Source organism: Buteo buteo, chromosome 9 (assembly GCF_964188355.1).
Source record: "Buteo buteo chromosome 9, bButBut1.hap1.1, whole genome shotgun sequence".
NCBI classification, from domain to species: Eukaryota; Metazoa; Chordata; class Aves; order Accipitriformes; family Accipitridae; genus Buteo; species Buteo buteo.
Window position 1 is genome coordinate 22,400,716 of NC_134179.1, and position 23,783 is coordinate 22,424,498.

The window sequence follows — 23,783 nt, forward strand, 5'->3', positions numbered from 1 at the left end:
TATCAGGGCATCGTTTCCTGAGAACATGAAAATGTATCTCAACTCTGAGTGGAAGGAATCTAATGATATTTAGATGGAAGCTGCTGTTTAATTCCCCTTTGATCCTTGTGGAAACTGCTAAACAAGGCAGCTAAATAAGTTGTGTTGTATATTTACCCACTAGCAGTTGGACTCATCCGGCAAACTCAGTTTATGATATATTTGTGTTAAAAGAACTGCAGTAACTTAAAAATGTGTATTTTTGCCCTTGTTGCTCACCTGTACGTGAAACTTTGAAAGTGAAATTTTTTATCCAAATGTTATATTTATTCCTGTTTATCTTTCTGTGGGTTCACTTGTGAAAGCTGTTGAGGTTTCTTTCTCCTCTTCTTCTTTGCCTTCTGATGTTTTAAGACCGTTGGCTCCATTGGGTGGCATAGAGAACTATCTTCATAAGAGGTAACTTAAAATTTGCAAACAGGCATTTGACAAAAGTCAAGTGGATTAAATTCATACCCAACAAGCTCTATAATTTATTCTCTTTTAAACATTGAAGTGACCAAAATCGGGCTGCTTTGTGAGATTATATAAAAAGTACTTGATAATGGCCTGACTTTGTTTCTGTCAATGGGAATTTTACTGTTTGCTTTAATGAAGGCAGGTTTAAGGAAAATCCCTTCATCCAATGCAAATTTATTTATTTACTTCAGAACTGTTGTGACTTAAAAACAAATTTTTACTTCTCAGAAAGCTGTGGATCTGTCCTCGGAAGTTAGCTCAATGACACTGTTTCCTTCCCTCTGTATCACCTGCTGTGAACTTCCAGACTGTCAAGACACCTGGGAAAGTATATGGGGGGACTGCTCTTACTATATTTTAGCTTGGATCACCAAAAGTAGAGGAAATATTATGACAGGACCTCTACCTTTAATTTTTTTTGTTTTCTGCTTTCTAAGTAGAAGAGGCTTACGAAAACATTGAATTTTTTCGTAGACACATAAACCACCATTAATCTAGATCCTTTTTTGTCATGCTTCCAACAGTAGACACTAGTTGGCACATAGCTCTGGCAGCTCTTATCCTGTGATGACTTCGTGCAGCATGCTGCTCTGTACATCTCTTTATCCTGTTCTTAAGCAATTAACCTCTGTCACAAATTTTTTTGTTGCTTTTCCTCCCCAGCTAAAGCCAGAGTATGACTCCCCGGGTCTGAGGCATTTTTCTGGTCAGCTACGGAGAGCTCAGCGTGCACAGTAATGCTGAAGCTGTAGCTGGGGAAGCAGTGAGCGAAAGCAGACGTATCTGCTTCAGGTTTGTGTCTGACCAGGAGCTGGAGGCCTCTGACACTGATACAGGGGAGGCTGCGCGCAAAACCAGGAGATGCAGAGGTCAGAAGGGGCAGCGGCCTAGTAGCGTTGTCGTACCCTCCTGCCTGCTGAGGCGGTAGCAGGTGGTTACTCTCCATCACTGAGCCCATCTTTGCATGGTGGCCTGACTGTGGAAGAGTTGCTTCCTTAATGGTTCGGCTCTCGCTGCCGTGAACAGCCTCCAATGAAAGGGTGACTGGGAGCAGCCTTCCCTGCAGTCACCTGTGTTTCATCACTTGATGTCTGTCAGTCAGCCCTCGGAAGCCAGAAGGGCTGGCAGGCCGCTGTGCTAGCTAGGGTGATGTCTTGTGTCCCACAGGAGGCCCCGGTGGAGGAGGAGCATATGTATAGTGTCAGGGCGGAACATCAATCGGATCATGCAGAAATATCCCAGGTATTAATTGGACTGTTCAGAAATACCTTTGGTGTACAGATGTTCCGGCTGATATTGTGTGAAGGTGCAGGAGAGTGTTTCCAGAAGTTGGTTCGTAACCTCCCTGTGACCGGCAGGTTGGCGGGCTGTAGCACCGTGTTGTAGTCTGTGCTCACAGCCTGCTTGCTGAGCCAGCTGCTGCAGAGTTAGAGCTCCAGGAAGCAAGCAAGGTTTTCCCTCTGGCATCCACCTATTGCAGAGGCAGCAAAGCACAAATAACAAAAATGAGCTTAACCAAAATAGGGATCAGGCTGGCTGCGTAAGTCAGCCGTAAGACATGAGGATCCTCTTCTGAATGGTAACTCCACTGCTTTTCTTTGGGTGGAACAGTGTGAATGTCTGTCTACAAACTGGAGTATGAGCGCGGGGTGTTACTGCATTTGGTTGCCTTTCAAAGCTGAACTCCTGGACTTTCAGTCTGGATGGATTTGTCAAGAGTTTGTCTACACTGCATGTCTGTTGTGAGCATAGCTAACCTCAAGTAAAAATTTTGGCTCCAGAAGTCATACGACTGTGTGAGGTTCTCCTCTTCTTCCCCTTCCACCCCTCAGCTTATTATTTCTGAGCTGCTCACGTTCCTTAGGACTTGGTGGCTCTTTGCAAATGCTGAGTCTGGGAGAACCGTACTAGTGAAAGCATGCTGTTGTGGTATGTACGTCATGGGGCTGACCTTTGCTTTCAGTCGGGATGTCTTATTTTCGGTACTATACCATAGCAGGGTCCAAAGTGAGTGGGGTTGATTCATCCTGCAGCCTCCAGAGGCGCAGAGAAGATCAATGTAGTGCCAGGCAATTGTTCACCTTCTCATTTTCCCAAGGTAAAGTTACCCGACCAGAGAAACAGAAATAGGCCTCATGCACTGCCCTGAAGGAATATTCTCTCAGGGGGGTGCTGGGAAGCTTTGAAAGACTCTGTCAGGCGTAACTTTTTCCTCTTGATCTCTGTTGGTGAGGGCACCTCACTACTCCAGACCTGTCCTCTGTGGCAAAGCTCAGAGAGTTACACCCCTGGGCTGCTCAGAGCAGACCATCATGGACAGCCTTGAGTTCAACTTGTATAACCAGCCGGGCCTGCAAACCAAGTAGTGACTGGGAAGCTGAAGTAGTGCTGTAATCATTATAGCATTTGGAAGACACTTTTCTGCTGGCAGCAGGATGGATATAACTCGCGGTGCTCCTGTGTAAGCACAGCAGGTGGGGTATTGTTGAGCCTTGCTTCTGGCTGACAGTAATATCACGTTCAGCATGTAATTAAACAGCTCATAAACTGCCTTGAGATGTTTGTTTATGTGCACTTCACAGCAGAGAAGTACTGTGTTTTTGGAGGATGCTGAAATTTCTGTACTCTGTGAAGCATTTGTATTCAATGGTCAGTTCCCTTTTCCTCAACAAAAATACTCAGTGATTGGAGTGTGTTATTTTGCTGGCAAAGAAAAGCATAGAGTTAGGAGATTTTTCCATGAATTTCTGTTTAATGACTTTTGATTCTTGTGTGTAGGTTAGATATTGATCTGCATGTGGAGGCATCTATATCAATATCTATGCAAATTAATATTTTTAGATAACAAAATAAGTTTGCATTTTGCTTGATAGAGACCAGAAAGGCTTGTTTCCAGTTCCTTGGGGATAAGCAGAAACACACAGAAAATGGATAATATGGTGAGGACACCATGTAAAAACTATCTTGGTGAATAGAAGATGATGCCATAAGAGAGTATTAGTAAATTTTTACTATACTCCATGCTATTTGTTTTGTCTTACAGTTTAGAGTGAATGAATTTGGGGCCCTGGAAGTGATTACAGATGAAACTGAGATGGAAAGTGTTAAGAAGGCAACTGCTACCACAACCTGGATGGTTCCAACTGCTCAAGAAGGTCAGTTAAGAGGCAGTAAACATTTTCTGTGGTAGACTGTATTTTGTTTAGCATATCAGTTTTTCTTAAAGATTGCCCCCCAAAATAAAAACCCAAAACTTACTTGCTTTAATGCACAGAGTATCTCTGATGATGTTACCTGTTTCTTGGGGTGTGAGTAAGTATGAAAATAAATGCATTTGAAGTTAAAAGGAAATAATTCCACTGTTAAACATCTGAAGTTCAATTACAGACACAATTTTTTCTAATAGTAATTTTTTCTGAGTTTAGAATCAGTATTTTTACTCTATTTAATTTGAAAAATAGTAAATTTCTTACTTGAAAATTATTGAGATTTTTTAGATGTTATTTCTGTTGAGCTGGTTCTACAGACTGTCCACAGACTTTACTACCTGCCTGCAGTTCATTTGTGACCAAAGTACCGCACACTGTTGTGGTGGGTTGACCCTGGCTAGACGCGACGTCAGGTGCCCACCAAAGCCGCTCTATCACTCCCCCTCCTCAGCTGGACAGAGGAGAGAAAATATAACAAAGGGCTTGTGGGTCAAGATAAGGACAGGAGAGATCACTCACCAATTACCGTCATGGGCAACACAGACTCAGCTTGGGGAAAATTAACTGAATTTATTACGAATCAACCAGAGTAGGGTAATGAGAAATAAAACCACATCTCAGAACACCTTCCCTCCACCCCTCCCTTCTTCCTGGGCACAACTCCACTCCCGGATTCTCTACATAGCCCCCCACAGGTGGACAGGGAATGGGGGTTGGCGTCAGTTCATCACACGTTATTTCTGCCGCTTCATCCTCCTCAGGGGCAGGACTCCTCACACTCTTCACCTGCTCCAGCGTGGGGTCCCTCCCATGGGAGACAGTCCTCCACGAACTTCTCCAGCGTGGACCCTTCCCATGGGCTGCAGTTCTTGATGAACTGCTCCAGCATGGGTCCCTTCCACAGGCTGCAGTCCTTCAGGCACAGACTGCTCCAGTGTGGGTCCTGAACGGGGTCACAAGTCCTCCCAGAAAACCTGCTCCGTGGGCTTCTCTCTCCATGGGGCCGTAGGCCCTGCAAGGACCCTGCTCCAGCGTGGGCTTCCCATGGGGTCACAGCCTCCTTCGGGAACCCACCTGCTCTGGCATGGAGTCCTCCCTGGGCTGCAGGTGGATATCTGCTCCACCGTGGACCTCCCTGGGCTGCAGGGGGACAGCCTGCCTCACTGCAGTGTTCTCCATAGGCTGCAGGGGAATCTCTGCTCCGGCACCTGGAGCATCTCCTCCCCCTCTTTCTTCACTGACCCTGGTGTCTGCAGAGTTGTTTCTCTTACATGTTCTCACTCCTCTCTCCGGCTGCCATTTCTGTGCCCACTGCAACTTTCTTTTTCTTCTTAAATATGTTATCACACAAGTGCTACCACTATCGCTGATTGGCTCGGCCTTGGCTGACAGCGGGTCTGTCTTAGAGCCGGCTGGCATTGGCTCTGTTGGACACAGGGGAAGCTTCCAGCAGCTTCTCACAGAAGCCACCCCTGTAACCGCCCCCCGCTACCAAAAACCTTGCCACACAAAACCAATACAACGGTAAACCACCTTCACATGATACTGGCTGCTGCTCAGCTGCTACCACCCATGTCAATGTATGTCTGCACTGTTGCCTTGCTCCTGCTGACTATGCTTTTTTACAGTATTAAAATGAGTGTGTAGTAACCATTTATGTTTATCTTGAATGATAAAATTCTAATAGTTGTAGTGTCTTCCTACCAAATAAGGTGTTTCCTGGATTTAAAATATTGATGTAAGGAAACACCTTTTTTTTGTTCAAGAAAAGCTCGGTTTATATGGTCATAAGTTCTGAAAATCTTGATACACTGACTCCAGCAGTGATGGAGTAGCATGAAAGAGAATATCACAACCGGTTTTGTGATTACTTACAACTGCCTAGGTTTTTTTCCTTGTTGATGCTACATTTTATCAATTTTCTTTTAAAATATGCATCCTGTAAGTCCTTCAAAAAGCAGACTTCAAAATTTTGGTTTAATAATCATCAGTATAAGCATGATAAGCGAAGTCAATGAAAGTTTTCCTTTGCTCCTCCCCCACCATTAAGTCTTAATTATCATGTGACTTTTGTGAATAGATGAAACATTTACACCAGTGGGAAAGTAGTTTGGGCTTCAGCTATGAGGTCTGAAGCCTCAGACCACAGGTACTCTTTTCTGTAGGTCTGTCTCCAAAGCAATGATAGTTATTAAAGATTCATATCTGATGAGGGTGGCAACACTGTGATACCATAGTAGCGCAACAGGTTCTCTCCTTAGACTGAGAGATCAGAGTTATCTACAGTAAAGCATACAACTTTACCCACTACGGTCTGGTAAACCTGAAAAAAAAAATGTTGCTACTGAATTAAAGTGTGCTTATGGACACATAAACATACCAAGTAATCATCCTACTACTACCTTACACTGTCCTTGATTAATTTAATGCTCCCCCCAAATAAAAATATTGCTAAAATTTTCCATCACGAGAAGAAATGGTTGTTTTGAACCACTACTGAGACTGGAGTGTAAATACAGCACATAAATTACATATCCTTCTGGTGGAGATGGTCTGCACACAAGAGTTCATTTGACTCCGCTTTCACAGACAGTACGGTGCTCAAGCAAAAGGAATAGTTTGTGACTTGAAATTTGCCTTTTGGGAGAGTGCAAAGTCAACGACCTGCTCTAGAACCTGGAGAACTTGACAGTGCTTCATACTTGTCTATGAGTGAAAGAAACGGCATCCTCTCCTAGGCTACAGGCCTCTTGTGGGGAAATTGTAGCTTAGGATGAGTGAGTAACTTAGTATTTGAAAATTTCTTTGTTACAAATTAGTGATTTTTTTACTTCTGGTAGACCTCAGGCAGGTTGAGCAAGAGCTACTGCTGTGAGAGACTGTAGAATATAGTCAGTGATTTACTTCCAGAAATAAGTTCACCTATGAAAAGATAACTCCCACCCAAACCTTTTTCCCAAATGACCCTATATATAGGTCAAAAACGAGGCATGTCAGCAGGAGATGAGGTGGTGGACTCCTTGCAGTGATGATTCTGTGGGCAGTCAGTCCAGTGCCTGTCACAAAATTCTCTCCTTCCACGACTAGCCACATCAAGCAGTGTCGATGTGCCACTGATGACAGAAGCATGAAATCGGTGGATTTTTCTCTCTCATGTTGCAATATCAAAATCCAACTTGCTTGTCAGGAATATGGACCCCATAGAGACACGTAACTCCCAGTTCTTCGTTCTAACAAGGGTGATGTGACTTCCATTTTTCTGTTTGCTTGGCAAGGCCTGCTGAGGGTGGTTGGAAATGTATCACCTCTACCTTAAGTGAAGTTACTTTTTTCATTGCGCAGCCTTTTCAGAAAAGACAGGGATCCCCACAAGGTTGAAGGAAACTGCAAAAATGGATGGACTTGTTTTCTGTGAAAACTGTTACCGCTATGGTACCATAGAAGAATTTGTTCCTGAAGGGAAATTTTGCAGCCAGAAATGTGCCCAGCAAGTGAAAAACAAGTAGGTGCTATTATAAAGTATAGAAACAAAGAATTTGGCATAAATGCAGCATGAGATAAAAGTGGTGGGGTAAAATGTTAATGGTGGGGCAAAGGGAGATATTAAGCAGCCATGTTTTGGTGAGTCTCCATCGGTTTATAATGTTCTTTCACTGTTTTTCATGTAAGTGTGTTAACATTTGGTTTTGTCTAACACTGATGTTGAAGGCAGTCTTTGTTCAGTATGCTGTGTTCTGCTGTCAGATCCAAGTGGTAAAATAGTCTATGGCATGTATGGATTGGTATCGGACTCCCACCCTGTTTCATAATCATTGGAATTAATCAGTAATGAGATGGTTGGTGTGGTAAGCTAATTATAATTAAGTGCAAGAACTGTGTTACAGATGACAGTGAGTGGGAACAAGCATGCTGTAGTTTCTTAGTTCCTTTTCTTTCAGCTAGTGCAGTTCATCTCATCATAAAATAAGGTTTGTGTTAGTATGTCCGTTCTGTATTGCATATTAGTGCATTATGGCAGTTTTTAACATCTATGATTTTGTGCATTCTCCTTCATTTTTAGCTAATTGCTTCTAAGTTTTCTGTTCTGATTGCTTGTTTAGCAATTTGTAGTCACATACCAACTTTCTCCAATTGGATTTGTCAGTGCTAACAATTACCTTTGCTTTGCTTTCCTTTCTGTAAACTGCCCTGCAGTCGTAAACATTTCACAGTTTGCTTCTCCGTGAGATTTGATGCTACATGGGAAAAGACACAGTGTTTAAAACAGGCAGAACTTGTTCAGCGTTAAGCTGACAGCTTTCCTTTTGTAGTTGCTATTGTGTGTCTTCCAGATTAATTCTTTTGACAGATGTAATTTTCAGTAGTATTTCTAAGAATATATTTTGTATAATACCCTGGGACCTACAAATGCTTGACCTTCAGATTTACTTGCCTTTTACTTGGTTTATGAATATGAGAAGTGAAATAATATTGGCTTTGTGTCATTGTGTTACTCTTGTAATAGAGAACCAAAGGAGGAAAAGCCCAGCGTGGAATGCAATGGGGAAGATGATTCCAAAGGCATTCGGAAAAGAAAAGCAAAGTTACCTCTCAAAGAAGAGTCCAGGGATAATGGGGAGAAGAAAGAGAATCCGGATGAAACTGTTAGTATGCATCATAAACCCATTCCTGCGAGTATTTTGGTGGGAGCTTTGCCTTATACTGCAATGTCAGTCTTCATCAGTCTACACAGAGAAGTGACGGCATCACTCTATCAGAGCCACAATAAGTAGTTGGTTCACTTACCAATTTAATTATGCCTCATCAGTAAATTGTAATTATTGACAATGAACTTATAAGAACTGGTTTTTTTCTCTTCCCTCCTTTTTTAAGAACAGAACAAAAAGAATTTAAAGGAAAAATGATACTAACCTAGCCTTGCTATGTCTTCAGCATAGAAAAATAGGAATACGTATTTCCCAACACCTGTTACTTTGTTACTCTGCACATGAATAAATGACTATAGACCAATAATTTATTTACAAAGAATGCTACATTACAGTTAAGATAATACTTTTGATTTTCTTAGTGTAATTTGCCTTAGAAAATCATAGCTAAAGGTTTGTTTTGGTTTGTGTTGCAGTGTAATGTGCTCTGGGGCACCTTTTGTTTTTTTCCTTTCGTATTTATTCTTCATTTTAAAGTAAACTTATCACAGTGCCTTCCCGTAATGTTTGTTTTCCTGTAATACTTGTTTTCTTCCCAATAGCTGTGACACTGCTGCGAGGAGCAGTTTTGAGGGAGAAGGGGAGAGCTCTACAACTGCTGAATTGTCAAAACGCTGAAGACACTAGAGTTGTCAGAAGGGAATTCATAGTTCACTGCATAGCAGTATCTTAGGCAGAAGTCAGGGGATACCTTCTTTGCCTCCATGCATCTGCCCTCCCAAATGAGTGCTTAACTCTGTTCATCTCTTCAGGTGCTAACAAAACTGTTAATACACAAACAATGAAATAAATAAAAAGGATCAGTACCATTTCATATTTAGTAAAGCAATTGTACATTTGAGAAAAGCAAACTAAAGCTGTGAGAGGTTTTCCTTTAAATTATTTTGGAAGCATGAACTTAGCAAAGATACTGCTATTTATCTCCGGCTCAGCGAGGCCAGGTGAAGGCTTCGTGATCTGTCCCTGGCTAAGACAAGGCTGGCTGCCTGAGTGCTGGATGTTGAGAGTCCTTCTGTCTGTCATTTTCACCGTGTTTGCTGTGATTTGTCACTGATGGCTTGTTATGTTTTTACTGGACATCTGCAAGTTTGTTTGAGATCACAGAGAGCTATGTCAGTAGCCATTTAAATGAAGTCATGATTAAACCTTGGCTGTCTCCATTTTACTGTACTAGACTTCTGAACTAATGAGGTTACTGTACTTTTTTTTTTTTTTTTTTTACTTAGGAGGACAAACCTGAAGGAAGGATCTTGAGAGTCTCACAGAGAGCCAGGAGAAAAAGAAAAGTAGAAATAACAGTTTTGAAACAAAGTAAGTTAGATTATGAAACAAAAATCTCAACTATCAATTCTTTAGGTCATATCCATCTCTTATTGTGAATTGTCAGCATTGTTTCACTGAGTTTGTATTCCTTTATTGGATACATTTTTTTTTTCAATTCTGTAAAAAGAGAGTGCCAGTCTTATTTACAGCAATTAAGTTTTGAGGATTGAAGGACTGAGAGAGCCAAGTGAAAACTGGGAAAAAAACCCATCATGTGGAGATTGATTATCTTTTACAGAGAGCCAGTTTATATACCTCTAGCAGCATGGAGGAGGATATAGTGAGTGCAAATGTAATTGATGCACATTTTAGGGTGGTTGTTTTTTGGGTTGTTTTTTTTTTTCCCATCCCTCTAAAGAGTGCCAGTATTAAAGGGAATCAGGCCCGGTGAGTTCCCAGATGTTGAAAGACACGTATTAGGCAGACGTGAAAGTTTACTTTTGTTTCCTTGGGGGTCAATTTTGTATCTATAGTGTGTGCTCGAAATAGACACATTTATGGAACTGTTCAGGAATAATTGCTATAATCAGTCCAAAGGGACATACACCACATCAAGCAGCATAATAAAACATATTTTAAATGAGTGCTGTTTTTTTCAAGCTATTTGTATGATAGATACTTCTAGGAAGAATTGGAGAATCAGCAGCTATCATACCTCAGTGGTGCACCAAGCACAAACTTACATCTTGCCCTCCAAAGTGTTTCTTGTGGTACACTGGGAGCCATTACCAGAAGTTGCCAGGCTGCTAATCAGCACAGAGCTTCAAGTAGCTCAGCTGCACCCTAGGCAGATCAAATATTGATTGAAGATGCAACATATAAAAGTTATGGAAGATCCCCCTCCCAAGACAGAATTTCTCCTGAAGTATAAATATTATTTCTACAGTTGTTTCCAAAGCTGAGGTGATAAGAAGTGTGAGATATGAGCACAAAGCCAATGCTCTATGGAAATCACTGCTGTCCAGTGACAGAATGATCTGTACAGATTTCTTCTGGTTTTTTTTATTTGGGAAAATGTCAGTTCAGCACAAGAGATGTGGTATAAAAGACCAATTTATAGCCAAGCACATGACTGTGTATGATTGTGCTGAGCAACACATCTCATAAATGGAATAGATAAAAACGGGGTAAATCACAAATAAAATGGATATGCTTTAATAGGGTTGAGCGATTGCTGACATTCTGAAATTCGTTATCTTTTGGTTACATTATCAGCTTTCTTCAGGGGAGTTTGGCATCGCTATTGTTATGGTTCATGTTTTAATCATAAAAATGCTTAGCCAGACTGTTACTTAAGGGACTTGGTTCTCTTGTGAGTAGCCCACAGTCAGGATCAGGCCAGAGTCATACTGTGGACTGTGAGGAATCCTCCTGGCAGCATGAGTTTATGGTGTGAAATGCTAAGTGAGGAGGCATTTTAGGTGAAGATCAGTAGAGCAGAGTGGAAGTGTATGAAAGTAGATAACGTCCATGGCCAGCCTCACAAGCCATCTGTTTTTGAAGTTCCTGGCTTTTGCTAGCACAGTTAGTGCCTTATTTTCAAGGCCTAAAAACTGTTACTCACTGATGTGACTGTAGCCAGTATTAAGATGGACTGTAGCCAATGTTACAATTACTATGCAAGTGCATGTGAGTGCTCATACTATATGAACAAATCTGAAACTGGAGGTTTCTGTCATATGCTAATAACATGATGGGGGGAAAAAAGCACTGGTGACAGTTTTGATGGCTTGGAGAAATTATTGTTAAATCACTGTCTCTCCACCCAAAACCATCAAACTACCAAGTGATGGAGTTGGTTAGAAACGTTCTGAATACTGTTAAAGAATAAAGTGTTTCAACTGTAATTAAAAAAACATGTAACGAATGCTATCCAGTTGAAAATGCTTCCCAGGCAAAGAAATTCTCTGGAAAAAAAAAATTAAAATATTGACCTACTTTGTGATTTGAACTGATCTTTCTACATATCTGCAAATTGCTTGTCTTAATGCTTCTTATGAGCAATAAGGGAAAAGGGACAGGGGGCAAGACTTTGTAAGTTGTTCTTATCACCTGAAAGAGCTTTTTCTTGTTACTGATCAAGATTTGAACTGCTGGAAACCTTTCTATACAAACCAGGAGCCTTCATGTTCCTGGTTTAGAAATTAACTTTTTGGCTTACATGTGTGTGATGCTGACCTTTAATTGGTGCTTTTAGATGTTACTGAGGTACAAAAGTCAAGAACTAGGACTGCAATGTACAGAATCCATAGATTTGTGGGTGCAAGAACAACAGTTACCTGACCATCCTTGGTTATATCCCCCTGCTTGAAAAATTAACAACCTTTATGTTCCTGGTGCCATTAAACCTACAGAGCCACTTTTCCTGAAATAAGTCCTGAGAAACACCATGAGTGCATTTAATAAAATGTAGATTTGAGATAGGCATATTATAAACTTTAAAGTATTGTTTTATATTTTTTTCTTGAGAAAATAAGTTATAGAATTCGTTTGCTATTGTGTGCTTCCTTACAGCTGTACCCTCTAAAGGAAGGCAAGCATGGTGTTGGGCATCCTATCTAGAGGAAGAAAAGGCTGTTGCAGTACCTACTAAGCTTTTTAAAGAGGTATGACCTTCTAAAGTTTAAATCAGTCAGCCACCTAAGATCGTGAAATAATTTGAAGATTTTACACTTCTCTGGGGGAAAACCTACATGATTAAAACAATGCTATCCATCAGCAATTGTCAAGATAGTTGGAACATGTGAAATTAGTTATCTTTCTCTGCTTTTTCAGAGAATTCTGTAGTTGTAGATGAATGCTGTCAACCGAGACTACAGAAAGCAGATGCTCTTCCAAAATCTGCAAGTTCTAGCCTTTTCTTCTAATCTCTGAAGCTAAAAATCTGATACATACCCTCATTTTTTCATGCCTTATCATTCTCTTTAAATATGCTCAGAAAGGTGGTAGAAAGATCATCTTTTGGCTTGTTGCTTTGATTATATTACCCGTCTGGCAGCTCCTGCTGACGTTATATTCTGTTACTACGTCAGATACTAGTTTGGCTTGTTGCGATTTTGCCTGTCATCTGATTGGATGTCACATCATCATCTCTTGCTTGTACTTTGCCTGCTACAGTACTCTTTGTCATTTGTCATCTCAGTGCTTTCACTAGTGCTGTCTCTCTTGCTTGGAAGAGAGCTCTGTATGCAAATCCACAAAGCTTCCATGCTGTTCTGTTCTCTTGCAAAACCTGGCAAAACATGTGAACGTGTCTCAGCTGCTGTACTTCTGCTGTGTATATCCGGTATTATTTCTTGCTAATTCTGTTCTTACTTGTAGTCTGTTTCTTGCATCTATTTCCTTCTGTTTGCTTTATACTTCAACTATTAAATCTTTTGTGCAGGAATTAGCTTTTCAGCTTACATGTGCGTGTGATGCTGACCTTTAATTGGTGCTTTTAGACATTACTGAGGTACAAAAGTAAAGAACTAGGATTGCAATGTACCTAATCCATAGATTTGTAGGTGCAAGAACAACAGTTACCTGACCATCCTTAGTTATATCCCCCTGTGCTTGAAAAATTAACAAGAAAAAAAAGTCTGGATAAGTAGTGTCTGCATCTGGAATGTAGATTTACAAAGCATTGCTGTGCCTTTCTGAAGTTCCGTGAAATGCTCTTGCGGCACACAGGCATATACCAGCCTTTCTGGGCACTGCACATGGTGGTAAAGTCTGGAGTGATGGTGTATGGTTTCCTTTATTTTTTCTCCACAGCGCACCTTTCTCATTCAGTGCATCTTACTTAATGTTTTCTTTTAAAGTCTTTAGCCTCTGGGTAACTCCAGGGTTTTATTTAGTGTGCAGTACTTAAAACCTGTAGCGGAGAGAGAATTCTTAATAACACTCGGAGGTGGCCAGGTAGTATTTCTCAGTTTTACAGATGGACAAGCAAGCCACAGGAACAGTAAGATTAAAAAAAAGAAAGCCCAAACATCACCAGCGATTTTGAATCTTTGATTTCTCTTTGGATTGTGAGAATTACTCTTTTTTTCTCTTACTTTTCCAGTTCAGAGGCAGTACTTTTCATGGTGTTTTTTCATACCCTTAGTTAGGAATAGTCAAGATAATGGAGAGTCCTTGCCACTTGCTGGTACTTAAACCTTAGAGTAATTTCTAGGCTGTGACTGACAAGCGCTTACTGTTCCAGTAAAACAAAATTATTGAACCTTGAGTGTTGTTTTTTCCAATCTCCATCTCCCCTGATGTAATCTGTTGGGTTTTGTGTATCTTCTTGTACCATACATAAACGTTTCTAATCCTTGGTCTGCCATCTGCTCATCTGCTGACTCCTTTTACCCTTACTCTTATTTTGTTCTTGTATCTCTCCTTAACAAAGTATCTTTAAATGTTTGTTGTAAAGATAATATGTGATTACTAAGTTTGTCTTAGCTTTACCTTGGGTGATGTATTGAGAATAATACACAAAATTGAAATCTGCTGAATAGTATTGAAGTTACTAGTCTTCTAAAAGTTGCCTGTTACTTTGCTGTAACAGAAACCAAACTAAAGATTGTGTTGCCTTAGAAATTTTAGATTTGACATTGGGAAGAATAGTGGATAATTCATGTCTTAAATGTCAGGAAATACCTGTGTGATAATTGGTTAATTTTTAGTGTATTGTTTGTAAAATTTTGTACTGTTTGTACAGTAATGTTTATTACAATAATGAAAGAATAAACAGATCTGTGACTTTTTAATTGTTTCCTTTCTTTGTAATTTTATTTGTGCTTGCTTTTGCAAAATCTCAGTTACATTTTTGGCCACCAGTCCTCAATGTGTCATTATTTCTAGCATTTCAGTTTTCCACTGAGGTTTTTTATCTGTAAGGTATTTATGATATAGATGGCATTAACTGCAAGTCTGTGCACCAGGATGAAATCTAAAAATTTCAGTTTATTGATTTAAAAAAAAATGCTCTGCTTTTATATTCCTCTTGAGGAAGTATCTAGAATTATGCATAGTGTAACTTCATTAAACTTTCATTGATAATAAAGATATTAAGTGTGGTGATGTTAGGATGAAATAACTTTTCAAATGCATGTACTGCACTCGGATACTCTGATCTCTTAACTGAGGTTTACAAAGTGATCTAAGCTATTTTTAGATAGGGACTGAGAGCTGTGGCACTATTAGCTGGCCACTTTAGGCTTATTTAAACTGGTCTGGTTCTCCATTTCCCTTCCCCTTGACTGCATATTCCTGCTCTAGTGCCATGCACTGCTTCTTTTTTCTCCTGGGTTTATTATTCAGTTATACCAGTTGCAGCCAAAGCCACCAAGGAGAGGACTCCCTTCCTTCCAAGTAGGTGATACCTCTGAGTACCTCCCTTGGTACCCTTCTCTTTCCATTGACTGCAAAGGTACTGCAGATGGCTAGGGAGCATGTGTAGCTTTTAGATAGGAACAGAAGGAAGGGGGAGTATATAAGATGCTTCTCCTGTGTTTTGTCTGTAACCATTTGGGACATAAAAATTTGTTAACCCGTGGAAAACCCTCTTCAGTTTTAGTCAGTTATTTTTCTGATGTTCCCCCCAATTTAACCTTAATATCTGCTAGCTTGCTTCCTTCTTTAACAGAGGGCAGGAAGCATGATGCATGGGATGCTGATGCCTTCTGGTTGAAAACATCCATTCTGCTTTGTCTTGTTTACACTATCTGTTTTTTGAAAGATGTTCTTTGGGTTCGTTTTAGTGTGATACAAGGGTTGTCATGTTCCTGTGATGTAAAAATATTCCTGGAATACTAGCTGATCTGGACTCAACATATAAAGGAGAAATTAACATCAAAGAGGCCATCACTATATGCAAACAATGTTTCATATTTCTGCCTTATAGTTCATCTTTGATGGCCTGAGTTGTGGAAATGAAAAGGCAAAATAGGGCATCATTGTTGTGATTATTATAGGAATGATGACCACCAGGAAGGTGTCAAAGTGTCACCGTACAGACTGAAAACTAAATAATTACGTTGTTAGAATGTTTTATTGACAATTAGTGAAAAAAGTTGAGGGCAAATCATGTCATCTTCTTTCCTTTGATTAAATTTTTTTTGCTAAATCTTTATAATTTTTTTACATACTCTCAAGTTTTAAGTCATTCTAGTATCAATGTGTTTTTTGAACAATCATCAATTTTTCTTTTCCGCTGTCTGTTTTTAAAAATGCGAAACATAAAGTGATTTATTAGTTCTTACAGAAACATGAATAATAAATAATCATTGTTCTTTTCCTCATAAAGATATTCTGTCTTTCTCTGGTATACTTTCAGAAGTATTGAAACTGTTGTTCTCCATTGCAGTATCAGTCTTTCCCATACAACAAAAATGGATTCAAAGTTGGGATGAAGCTGGAGGGCGTGGATCCCGAGCACCAGTCGATATACTGTGTTCTCACGGTGGCTGAGGTAAGTAGAGGCTGCAAGCAGCCGTGGTGCAGGATTACAGGAGAGACTGAACCAAAACAGCAACAGCTGAAAGTGCTTGCTCTTCCCTAACAAGCAGACAGAAACTGTATGTAGGTAGATGGCTTTTAAATCGATAATACTGTATTAAATCTACCTGACAGACATGTAAAGACTATATCCAGTGCCATGCAGCAGTGACTATTTACATATATTTAACATATGCACCTAGTGAAAACAGTATTACACTAGTTGGATGATGTGTGCTTTTTCTGTAATCCCGTAGTTTATATTTAAAAGAGAAAATAAGTAGAAAAACTCTGACAACTGATGTATAGCAGTTTTATAGAAGTTTGATAGTATTTATAGTTGTTCCATTCACTGATACAAATACCTAATACTTTTTTGTGTTGCAGTTGTGCTACAATTTTGGGGGGCTGATGGCCTCAGAAATTGCCTGTATTGGCAAATTCTACAAGTTAGTATACAATATAAACTCAGTTTGTCTTTTTGCTGCAGTTGATGAAATAATTTTTCTGATGAGTAGCTTCTTTGCTTTTAATAGTATAAATGAGAACCCATTTCTCAGTTACGTTTTGTATGTCTTTCAAACATACCTTACATTAGTTTTTACATAGTTTTACCAAGGATCCTTTTTTGGTTTTGTTTTGTGGATTAAAATGGGGAAACAGGAATAGGTAGGTACTCTGCTCTGTATCATTGGTATTCTAGGCAGCTGTAATTTTGCAGTTTATATTATGATTTTATGTTCCCATTTCTGGATCTCTTCATGGCCCATAGACATATCCCCTTTCTGTGGATCTCTCTTCCGTTTTCTTGGGGATGATGTGTCAGTGGTTGGGTATTTCCTGTGTACCTTGTGCTTGGCACTAAGTGATGGGTCATGTTTTACTGCAGGATGACTTGAATTCCACAGAATTCTGAGATGGCAGACTGAAAGTTATGTCAGAGTATAAATTAAGTATAAAATAGGGTGACCTTGATGTGAAGAGATTTTCATTGATGACTGCAGGAAAGTTATGGTATTTGGCACTCAGGAAGATGTGGAGAACTTTTGTACAGAGCGAGGGATTGTGTCCTGTTTTCCTCTCGGTGGTTAAATTATTACTTCATGGAATAATAAAGTTCTGGGGGATACTCCACTGATTTCCCTTCTTTAGTGACAGTTCTCAGGATGTCTCTGGAGAGCCTGTTGAACATAGGTATTGTTGAGTGCTCTCTTGCATATTGATTAATTGGGATAGCTTGAGAGCATCATTATCTGCACTTTGTCCATGATTGTATCAGATGTATTCATGCTGTTCTGTAGGGTTTCTGTTTTATTCTGATGTTGGGTTGAACAGTTCTCAAGTTCTTGAACACTAATGGCAATATCCAGCTTTTAGTTAACTCTTTTCACCAGAAGAGGAGGCACTCAGACTGAGAATAGCTTTGCTTCTTTATTCTTTCCTTTTTATCAAATGAATTTATTCATCCAGTGTTGGCTTGAGCAGAAGTAAAAGGCTGACTGAAAACGCACTGTTGTTATACATAATACTGAACAGAAGCTGCTATGTGTAGAGCAAATATCTTAAAACATAGTGTTGTGTGTTGTACATTCTTGCTTTTAGGTTTGTGGCTACAGAGTACGGCTCCATTTTGATGGATACCCAGATTGTTACGATTTCTGGGTGAACGCTGATTCTTCAGACATTCATCCTGTTGGATGGTGTGAGAAAACAGGTCACAAGCTTCATCCACCTAAAGGTATTGTTTAGTTTGAAATGTGAGTGTTTTCCATAGCTCAAGACTATCTGTGTAATGCTATCATTATTTTTTTGGCAGAAACTTTTTTGTTCATCTAGTTAGAGTATTTGAACATGGCAAATTAAACTCTACTTGAAGTCTTGCTAAAATCTGGAGGTTCAAATCCTAACTTTTTTATTCAGTGGAAATTCAGAGAAAACAAGAAAACAAAATGAACCATAAGAGTAATTCATAAGGTATTAGGAAAGAAAGTTAAGCAACAAACCTAGGCCCCAAATGAATGCTTATTGCAAGTAAAATGGCAGCATACTGGTGACATGTATGCTTAAACTGAGGTCTCGCAGGCAGCTGAGAATCCTTTACTGGAAAGCCTTAGAATATTTTCATTACTAGATATTGATCACCATTATTGTACATGTGTTGGCACAGACTAATAAAGATTGTGCTCTTGCCGCAAAGAGTAAGCTTGAAATAGAGGCAAAAGAGGAATGAATGAATAATGGGGGAGAAAAAAGGGTAAGATTACAAGCCCGAAAGCATAATTTGTACATAGCTTATGTAAATGGTATACACGTGTTGGAATATGTGTAATTTGCTTGCTTAATTATTCTATTTCAGATTATGCAACTCCTTTGTTTTGGCAGATGTAGTATATCTGCACTGAACTGTGCCGTGAATAAATGGGCTCCCTTTTGGGGTAGGAAGGGAATATGTGGGGATGAAGGGAGCAAATCCTGAAGGCAGGAGAGTGAGAAATAAATGAATGTGGTGTTCTGACATACAGAGTTGAGGGTAGGATAACGTGGTTTCAAAAGGCTGCAAAATGATGAGTGTACAGAGTCAAGAGGATGCATTATGGAGAATTATAAAACTGTGGATGTAACTGCTGGGGTGTGGAAGGTGAGAGTAAAGCTACTGAAAGTGTACAGGCAGAGGGCCTGCCAGTGTGGGAGAGGGTGGCCTTTCTGCAGCTGAGCCTTGGAGGAGTATGAAGGAGCATGTGCTGCTCTTCTGAGCATTCTGCAAGCTCCACTCTGGCTACAGGAAGGAGTGCTCTGTGCTGCTGTTCCAGTACGGGAGTTTTCACTGGGTGTAGTTCTGCAGAAATAGCCATTTCTTGAACATAAATCAGAATTTCTCAGAAGGTTGGCCTCCACTGAAGTAGTAAGTTACGTGTAGCAAATGACTAGTCCCCAGATACAGAGTTACTGATGTTATTACAGCATGCTTAGTAAGTTTTATATCTGTCATGAAAGTTTGTCATCTTTTCCATCTTAAATGCCTGGTTTAGAAAGCTTAAGCTTTTTTTACCAATGAATTATCACTGCTGGAGGAAAGTTGCTGTCTGTCTCTGAGTCAGTTTACTGAAAAGTGTCTTCAGTTTCTTCTCTGGTTTTAAGATTATTCTTTTGTGTTTATTTTTTTTCACCATACTAAAGCAGCGGATAGGTCTTTTTCTTAGGAAAGTCATGGAGCCTATCAGAGGTGTTGAGGGAGACAAGTTAGGAAGATATGTTATGGTAATTCTCAGGGTTCTGGTTGTCATCCTGCACAGCTATGTACTCCGGTCTTCCCCAAGACATATTCTTGATTTTGAATAGCAAGGCTGTTCTCTGGTATTTTTATCCAAGACCTGCAAAGTGCTCTGCCCTTTGCATGGCTTGGCTCTGTCACTTCACCTCAGCAGTAAACCATTTCATCATTGATGAGGTATGGTGTGATTGCTGGAACCTGCTCCTGTACTCGTGGGACTTCTTCTGTTGTCCCAGTGCCAGCCTAGCTTGCACGTGGGATGGAAGAGGAACAGGGAAGAACAAGCAATATGGTAGACTCATGCATTGGAAGGAAGCTGAGGGCAAACAGCCATTCATCAGTTAAAACATATTTTTTCTAGTTTTTCAGCAGAAGGGCTTTCACTACCTTTGTTTTACGGATATTTGTGGAGTTCTGTTATTCTGAGGGGAGGGAAAAGATCCCAATCAGGTTGTGGGGGCTTTTTGTGCATTTTTATTGGGTTGGACAGAATACTTATGTTTTGCTGTGGTATGATTTTTTAATAATGATTTCTTTTTAGTGCTCACTGCAAATCATACGGACACTAAAGCTGATACCACTAATGACATAGGGCACAGTATCTTCTATAAAATACCACCTCACAGAAGAACTCAAAGGTTTGCATTAGTAACCATTCATTTTCCAGATACAATGCAAACTTATGACCTTTCTGGTGTAAACCATAAACTATTTGGAACCCGGTGGCCTGAGAAAGGAGCAGACACTCCTGCAGTCTTTGTGTAGTGCAGCCCCGGTTAATCACTCCCGCAAGCTTGGGCAGAAGTGTCCTGCTTCACAGGAGGGGGTTGTAAGGAGGGTGTGCTCCAGGGGGATTTTGGGGCCTGGTGACTCACTCCTTGTTTTCTGAAAGGGTTGAAAGTGGGTAACTTTCCCAACAGGCCAAAGTCCATCTTTCCTTGTGAGGGATGGGAGGCTATTTATTGTGATGGAAGAGGACTGGGGGAGACGTGAGGGACATGAGAAAGGAAGAATATTATTATAGATGTTTTCTGATACATACTTGTTTCCTTGTTTATTAAAACAGAAGGAGCAGGTAATTCTCGGTGCAGCTGGTCAGGACAGGCCTTGTAGCAGGGTGTGTGCCATCCCCATGGCAGCAGAGGTGACAGGCGGCTGTGCTGGGTTTCCAGCGGGCGCAGGGGAGCAGAGCTGCAAAACCAAACTGGGCTTCACGGGAAGAAGAAAGATGGTGTTTCAGGATGCTGTTCATTCTGTGTGCAAAGAAGGTCACTTTCCTGTCTCACAGAGATGAAACCTGCAGAGGGGGGATGGATGTGCATGTGTTCCCAGAATTATCATGGGCTCTGCCATGGTAATACTGCTGGGCTTTTGCCTGGATTAAGCCAAGAATCATTTGGATACCAAAGGGAGAAGCTGGTGCAGCAGAGGCTGCCTGGTCTTCTGAAACCACTTCAGAGGAGTTGCTCTGCAGTCAGCAGAGAAGGGGAGAGCTTTGAAAACTCCCTGTCACTGAAGGTCCCAAAGTAAAAATTGCATTGACCTTTTCTGGGAAAATTAATACAGCTCTGTAGTGTTTCTTTTTAGACAAAAACAGGTGTTAGCAAATCAACATAGATGAAAGCATGTGAACAAACCAAAAGTGAATGTTAAAACTAAGACTTACGATCCTATCACCATCAAAAACAGGCATTAGTGGGAAATGTGGGACATGACCTGTGTGTTGGAAGTTCTACTCCAGGAGCCCATATAGTCCTAATAACAGTGTAGTTTCACAAACTCTTGAAAAGAAAATTTCACCAACAAATGACTAAGAAGAAAGAAAGATCAAAGTGAGAAGAATATTCAGATTTACAGAAGATGAAAATGTATTGCTATATTATAAAAAAAGCCCAAGACTCTTATCTACTCTTATCTGGAGAGCAGCCCTGCAGAAAGGGATCTGGGGGTGCTGGTCAGCAGCAGGCTCAATAGGAGTCAGCAGTGTGCCCTGGAGCCGAGAGGGCAAACCCCGTCCGGGGGTGCATCAAACACAGCCTAACCAGCTGGTCAAAAGAGGGGATTATCCCACTGCATTCAGCGCTGGGGCAGCCTCACCTCGAATACTGCATGCAGTTCTGGGCCCCGCAATTTAAGGATGTGAAGGTCCTACAATGCATCCAGAGGAGGGCAACAAAGCTGGTGAAAGGGCTGGAAGGAATGTCCTGTGAGGAGCAGCTGAGGTCTCCGGGTTTTTCTAGTTTGGAGAAAAGGAGGCTGAGGAGCGACCTCATTGCCCTCTACAGCTTCCTGAGGAGGGGACGTGGAGAGGGAGGTGCTGATCTCTTCTCCATGGGATCCAGAGATAGGACACATGGGAATGGTTCAAAGCTGCACCAGGGGAGGTTCCAACTGGATATTAGGAAGCATTTCTTTACAGAGAGGGTGGTCAAACACTGGAACAGGCTTCCCAGAGAGGTGGTCAATGCCTCAGGCCTGTCAGTGTTTAAGAGGCATTTGGACAATGCCCTTAATAACATGCTCTAACTTTTGGCCAGCCCCAAATTGGTCAGGCAGTTGGACTAGATGATCATTGTAGGTCACTTCCAACTGAAATAGTCTATTCTGCTTAAAAAATTACATAATTCCAGTTAGCCTTCACATTATGTTTGTAAATTGACTGGAAGTTAATAAAGCCTTTGTGAATACTGTTCTTTATCTAGAATAAAGTTTGTGAATACTGTTCTATATCTACAGTGACTAAATCAAATTAACCTTTGGTCCTTTTTTGGGAGATGAGATAGGAGCAAGAGATCTTCCTTTCTCGTTTGGTGACTGAAGACCCATGCTGTCCAGAAACTGTTTCACAATCTACTGAAACCAATTTTTTTTCCATGGACTTTGTCCCAGTACCAGTACCTCATGCCATCACACATGTAGTAGGTGGGAGTTTTGTGTTGTCAGCTGTGAGCTTTGAGCTAGGTTTGAGTATCCTCTAGAATTACAAAGGGAAAATTAAAGCCTCGATATCACATTCCTGTAAAAATTATTTCAACTGGTCTACAGCTATAGTGTATCAAGGCAAGAGGCAACTGGAGTATGAAGAAAAGTATCATTGCTTGGACTTGGAGGTTAATTTATGTTAGCTGATATTTAAAATGAAAACTGAGAAAGACAGATGTGGAGAAGGTGAAGTTAAAGGATTCTTTACTTGCAGTTCCTTGGAAAATATGAGATTCTCAGAAAGTTAAAAAGAGCTGTGGTCTGTGGCATATTTGAGTAACGCTTCAAATAGTCAAGAGGTGACACATTTCAGTAGTTAAGGCAATCACTCACTGAAATTGGTAGTGGTTTTGGTCTTGTTTTACTGAATTATAACATATGAACTACAATAGATGTTCCTATATTTATTATTTAACAACCAAATAAAGGAAAAAGACTGTTTGCTTACAACTCTTAGCATTGTTTTATAGATTAGAAGTACAAATGTTTTCTTGTGAATTATTTTATGCAGTTCAATATATTATGAATTATTTTATTTTTTCTCTAAGAAACTAGAAGAGGCAAACTATCAACAGACATTTAGGTTTCTTTCCAAGTGCTATATGCATAGAATAAAAAACGCAGAAGGTTCATTCAGCTTGCACTATGAATGCATAAAGGGTCCTAGGGCATTGATGGTGTAAGCAACTGATATAACACAGGGAGTTTATTTTAAAGCTCGTAGTAGTCATGCTGTATTAGTGATAGCCTGAGGACATAGTAACGTCTGTAGGAGGAGGGAATTTTTTTTTTTTAGACTGACTGGCATAGTGGGAAGAGCTTTGGGCCCTGTAGGCCATTTGCTGTTTCTGAAATAGAAGCAACAGACTGAAAAGAAGCTGGAGAGCACTTGCTCTGAGCTTGTTGGTTGTGTGAGTGTCAGTCAGACCACCAAAGGGAAGTTAGCTGGTACCTGCGAGGCAGAGGGATGGTAAGGTGCAGTTTTCTTGGGGAGAGACAGACAGGTGACTTGTAGCCTGTGCTGCTTGGAAAGATTTGTTTGAAGGGAGGGAGGGAGATTATAGTGTAAAACTGATATCTTACTGAGACTGATTTTTGATAACTGGTAGAATTGTAGATTTTAGTTCCTAAGCTCCCCCTAGATTCTGCCCCTTGAGGACCTTCAGCTTGCTTGATGGCCAGGACTGCAAGGTCAGAGATCAGGGATAGAGAGCAGTGATTTTGTGAGAAATGCTTCTCAGCTTGTTTTGAAGGTGAAATTGAAACTGAGCTGAAATCTCCCAAGTTCTTGCCTAGCGCTTTATTTATATGACTATTCTTCCTTCC

The 23,783-nt window shown here is 40.4% G+C and overlaps 1 protein-coding gene across 8 annotated transcripts in view; it reads left to right on the top strand.

The window, feature by feature from the left end:
* The window catches only part of L3MBTL3 (L3MBTL histone methyl-lysine binding protein 3), an 85,999-nt gene that overhangs the window by 19,475 nt on the left and 42,741 nt on the right, over positions 1–23,783 (top strand). For all 8 annotated transcript variants that reach the window (XM_075035688.1, XM_075035685.1, XM_075035681.1 and 5 more), the window contains 7 exons: positions 3,542–3,653; positions 7,050–7,209; positions 8,212–8,350; positions 9,640–9,724; positions 12,251–12,342; positions 16,074–16,178; positions 17,807–17,942. In XM_075035688.1, the coding sequence (XP_074891789.1) occupies positions 3,542–3,653; positions 7,050–7,209; positions 8,212–8,350; positions 9,640–9,724; positions 12,251–12,342; positions 16,074–16,178; positions 17,807–17,942 (829 nt within the window). The remainder of the gene's footprint in view (positions 1–3,541; positions 3,654–7,049; positions 7,210–8,211; positions 8,351–9,639; positions 9,725–12,250; positions 12,343–16,073; positions 16,179–17,806; positions 17,943–23,783) is intronic.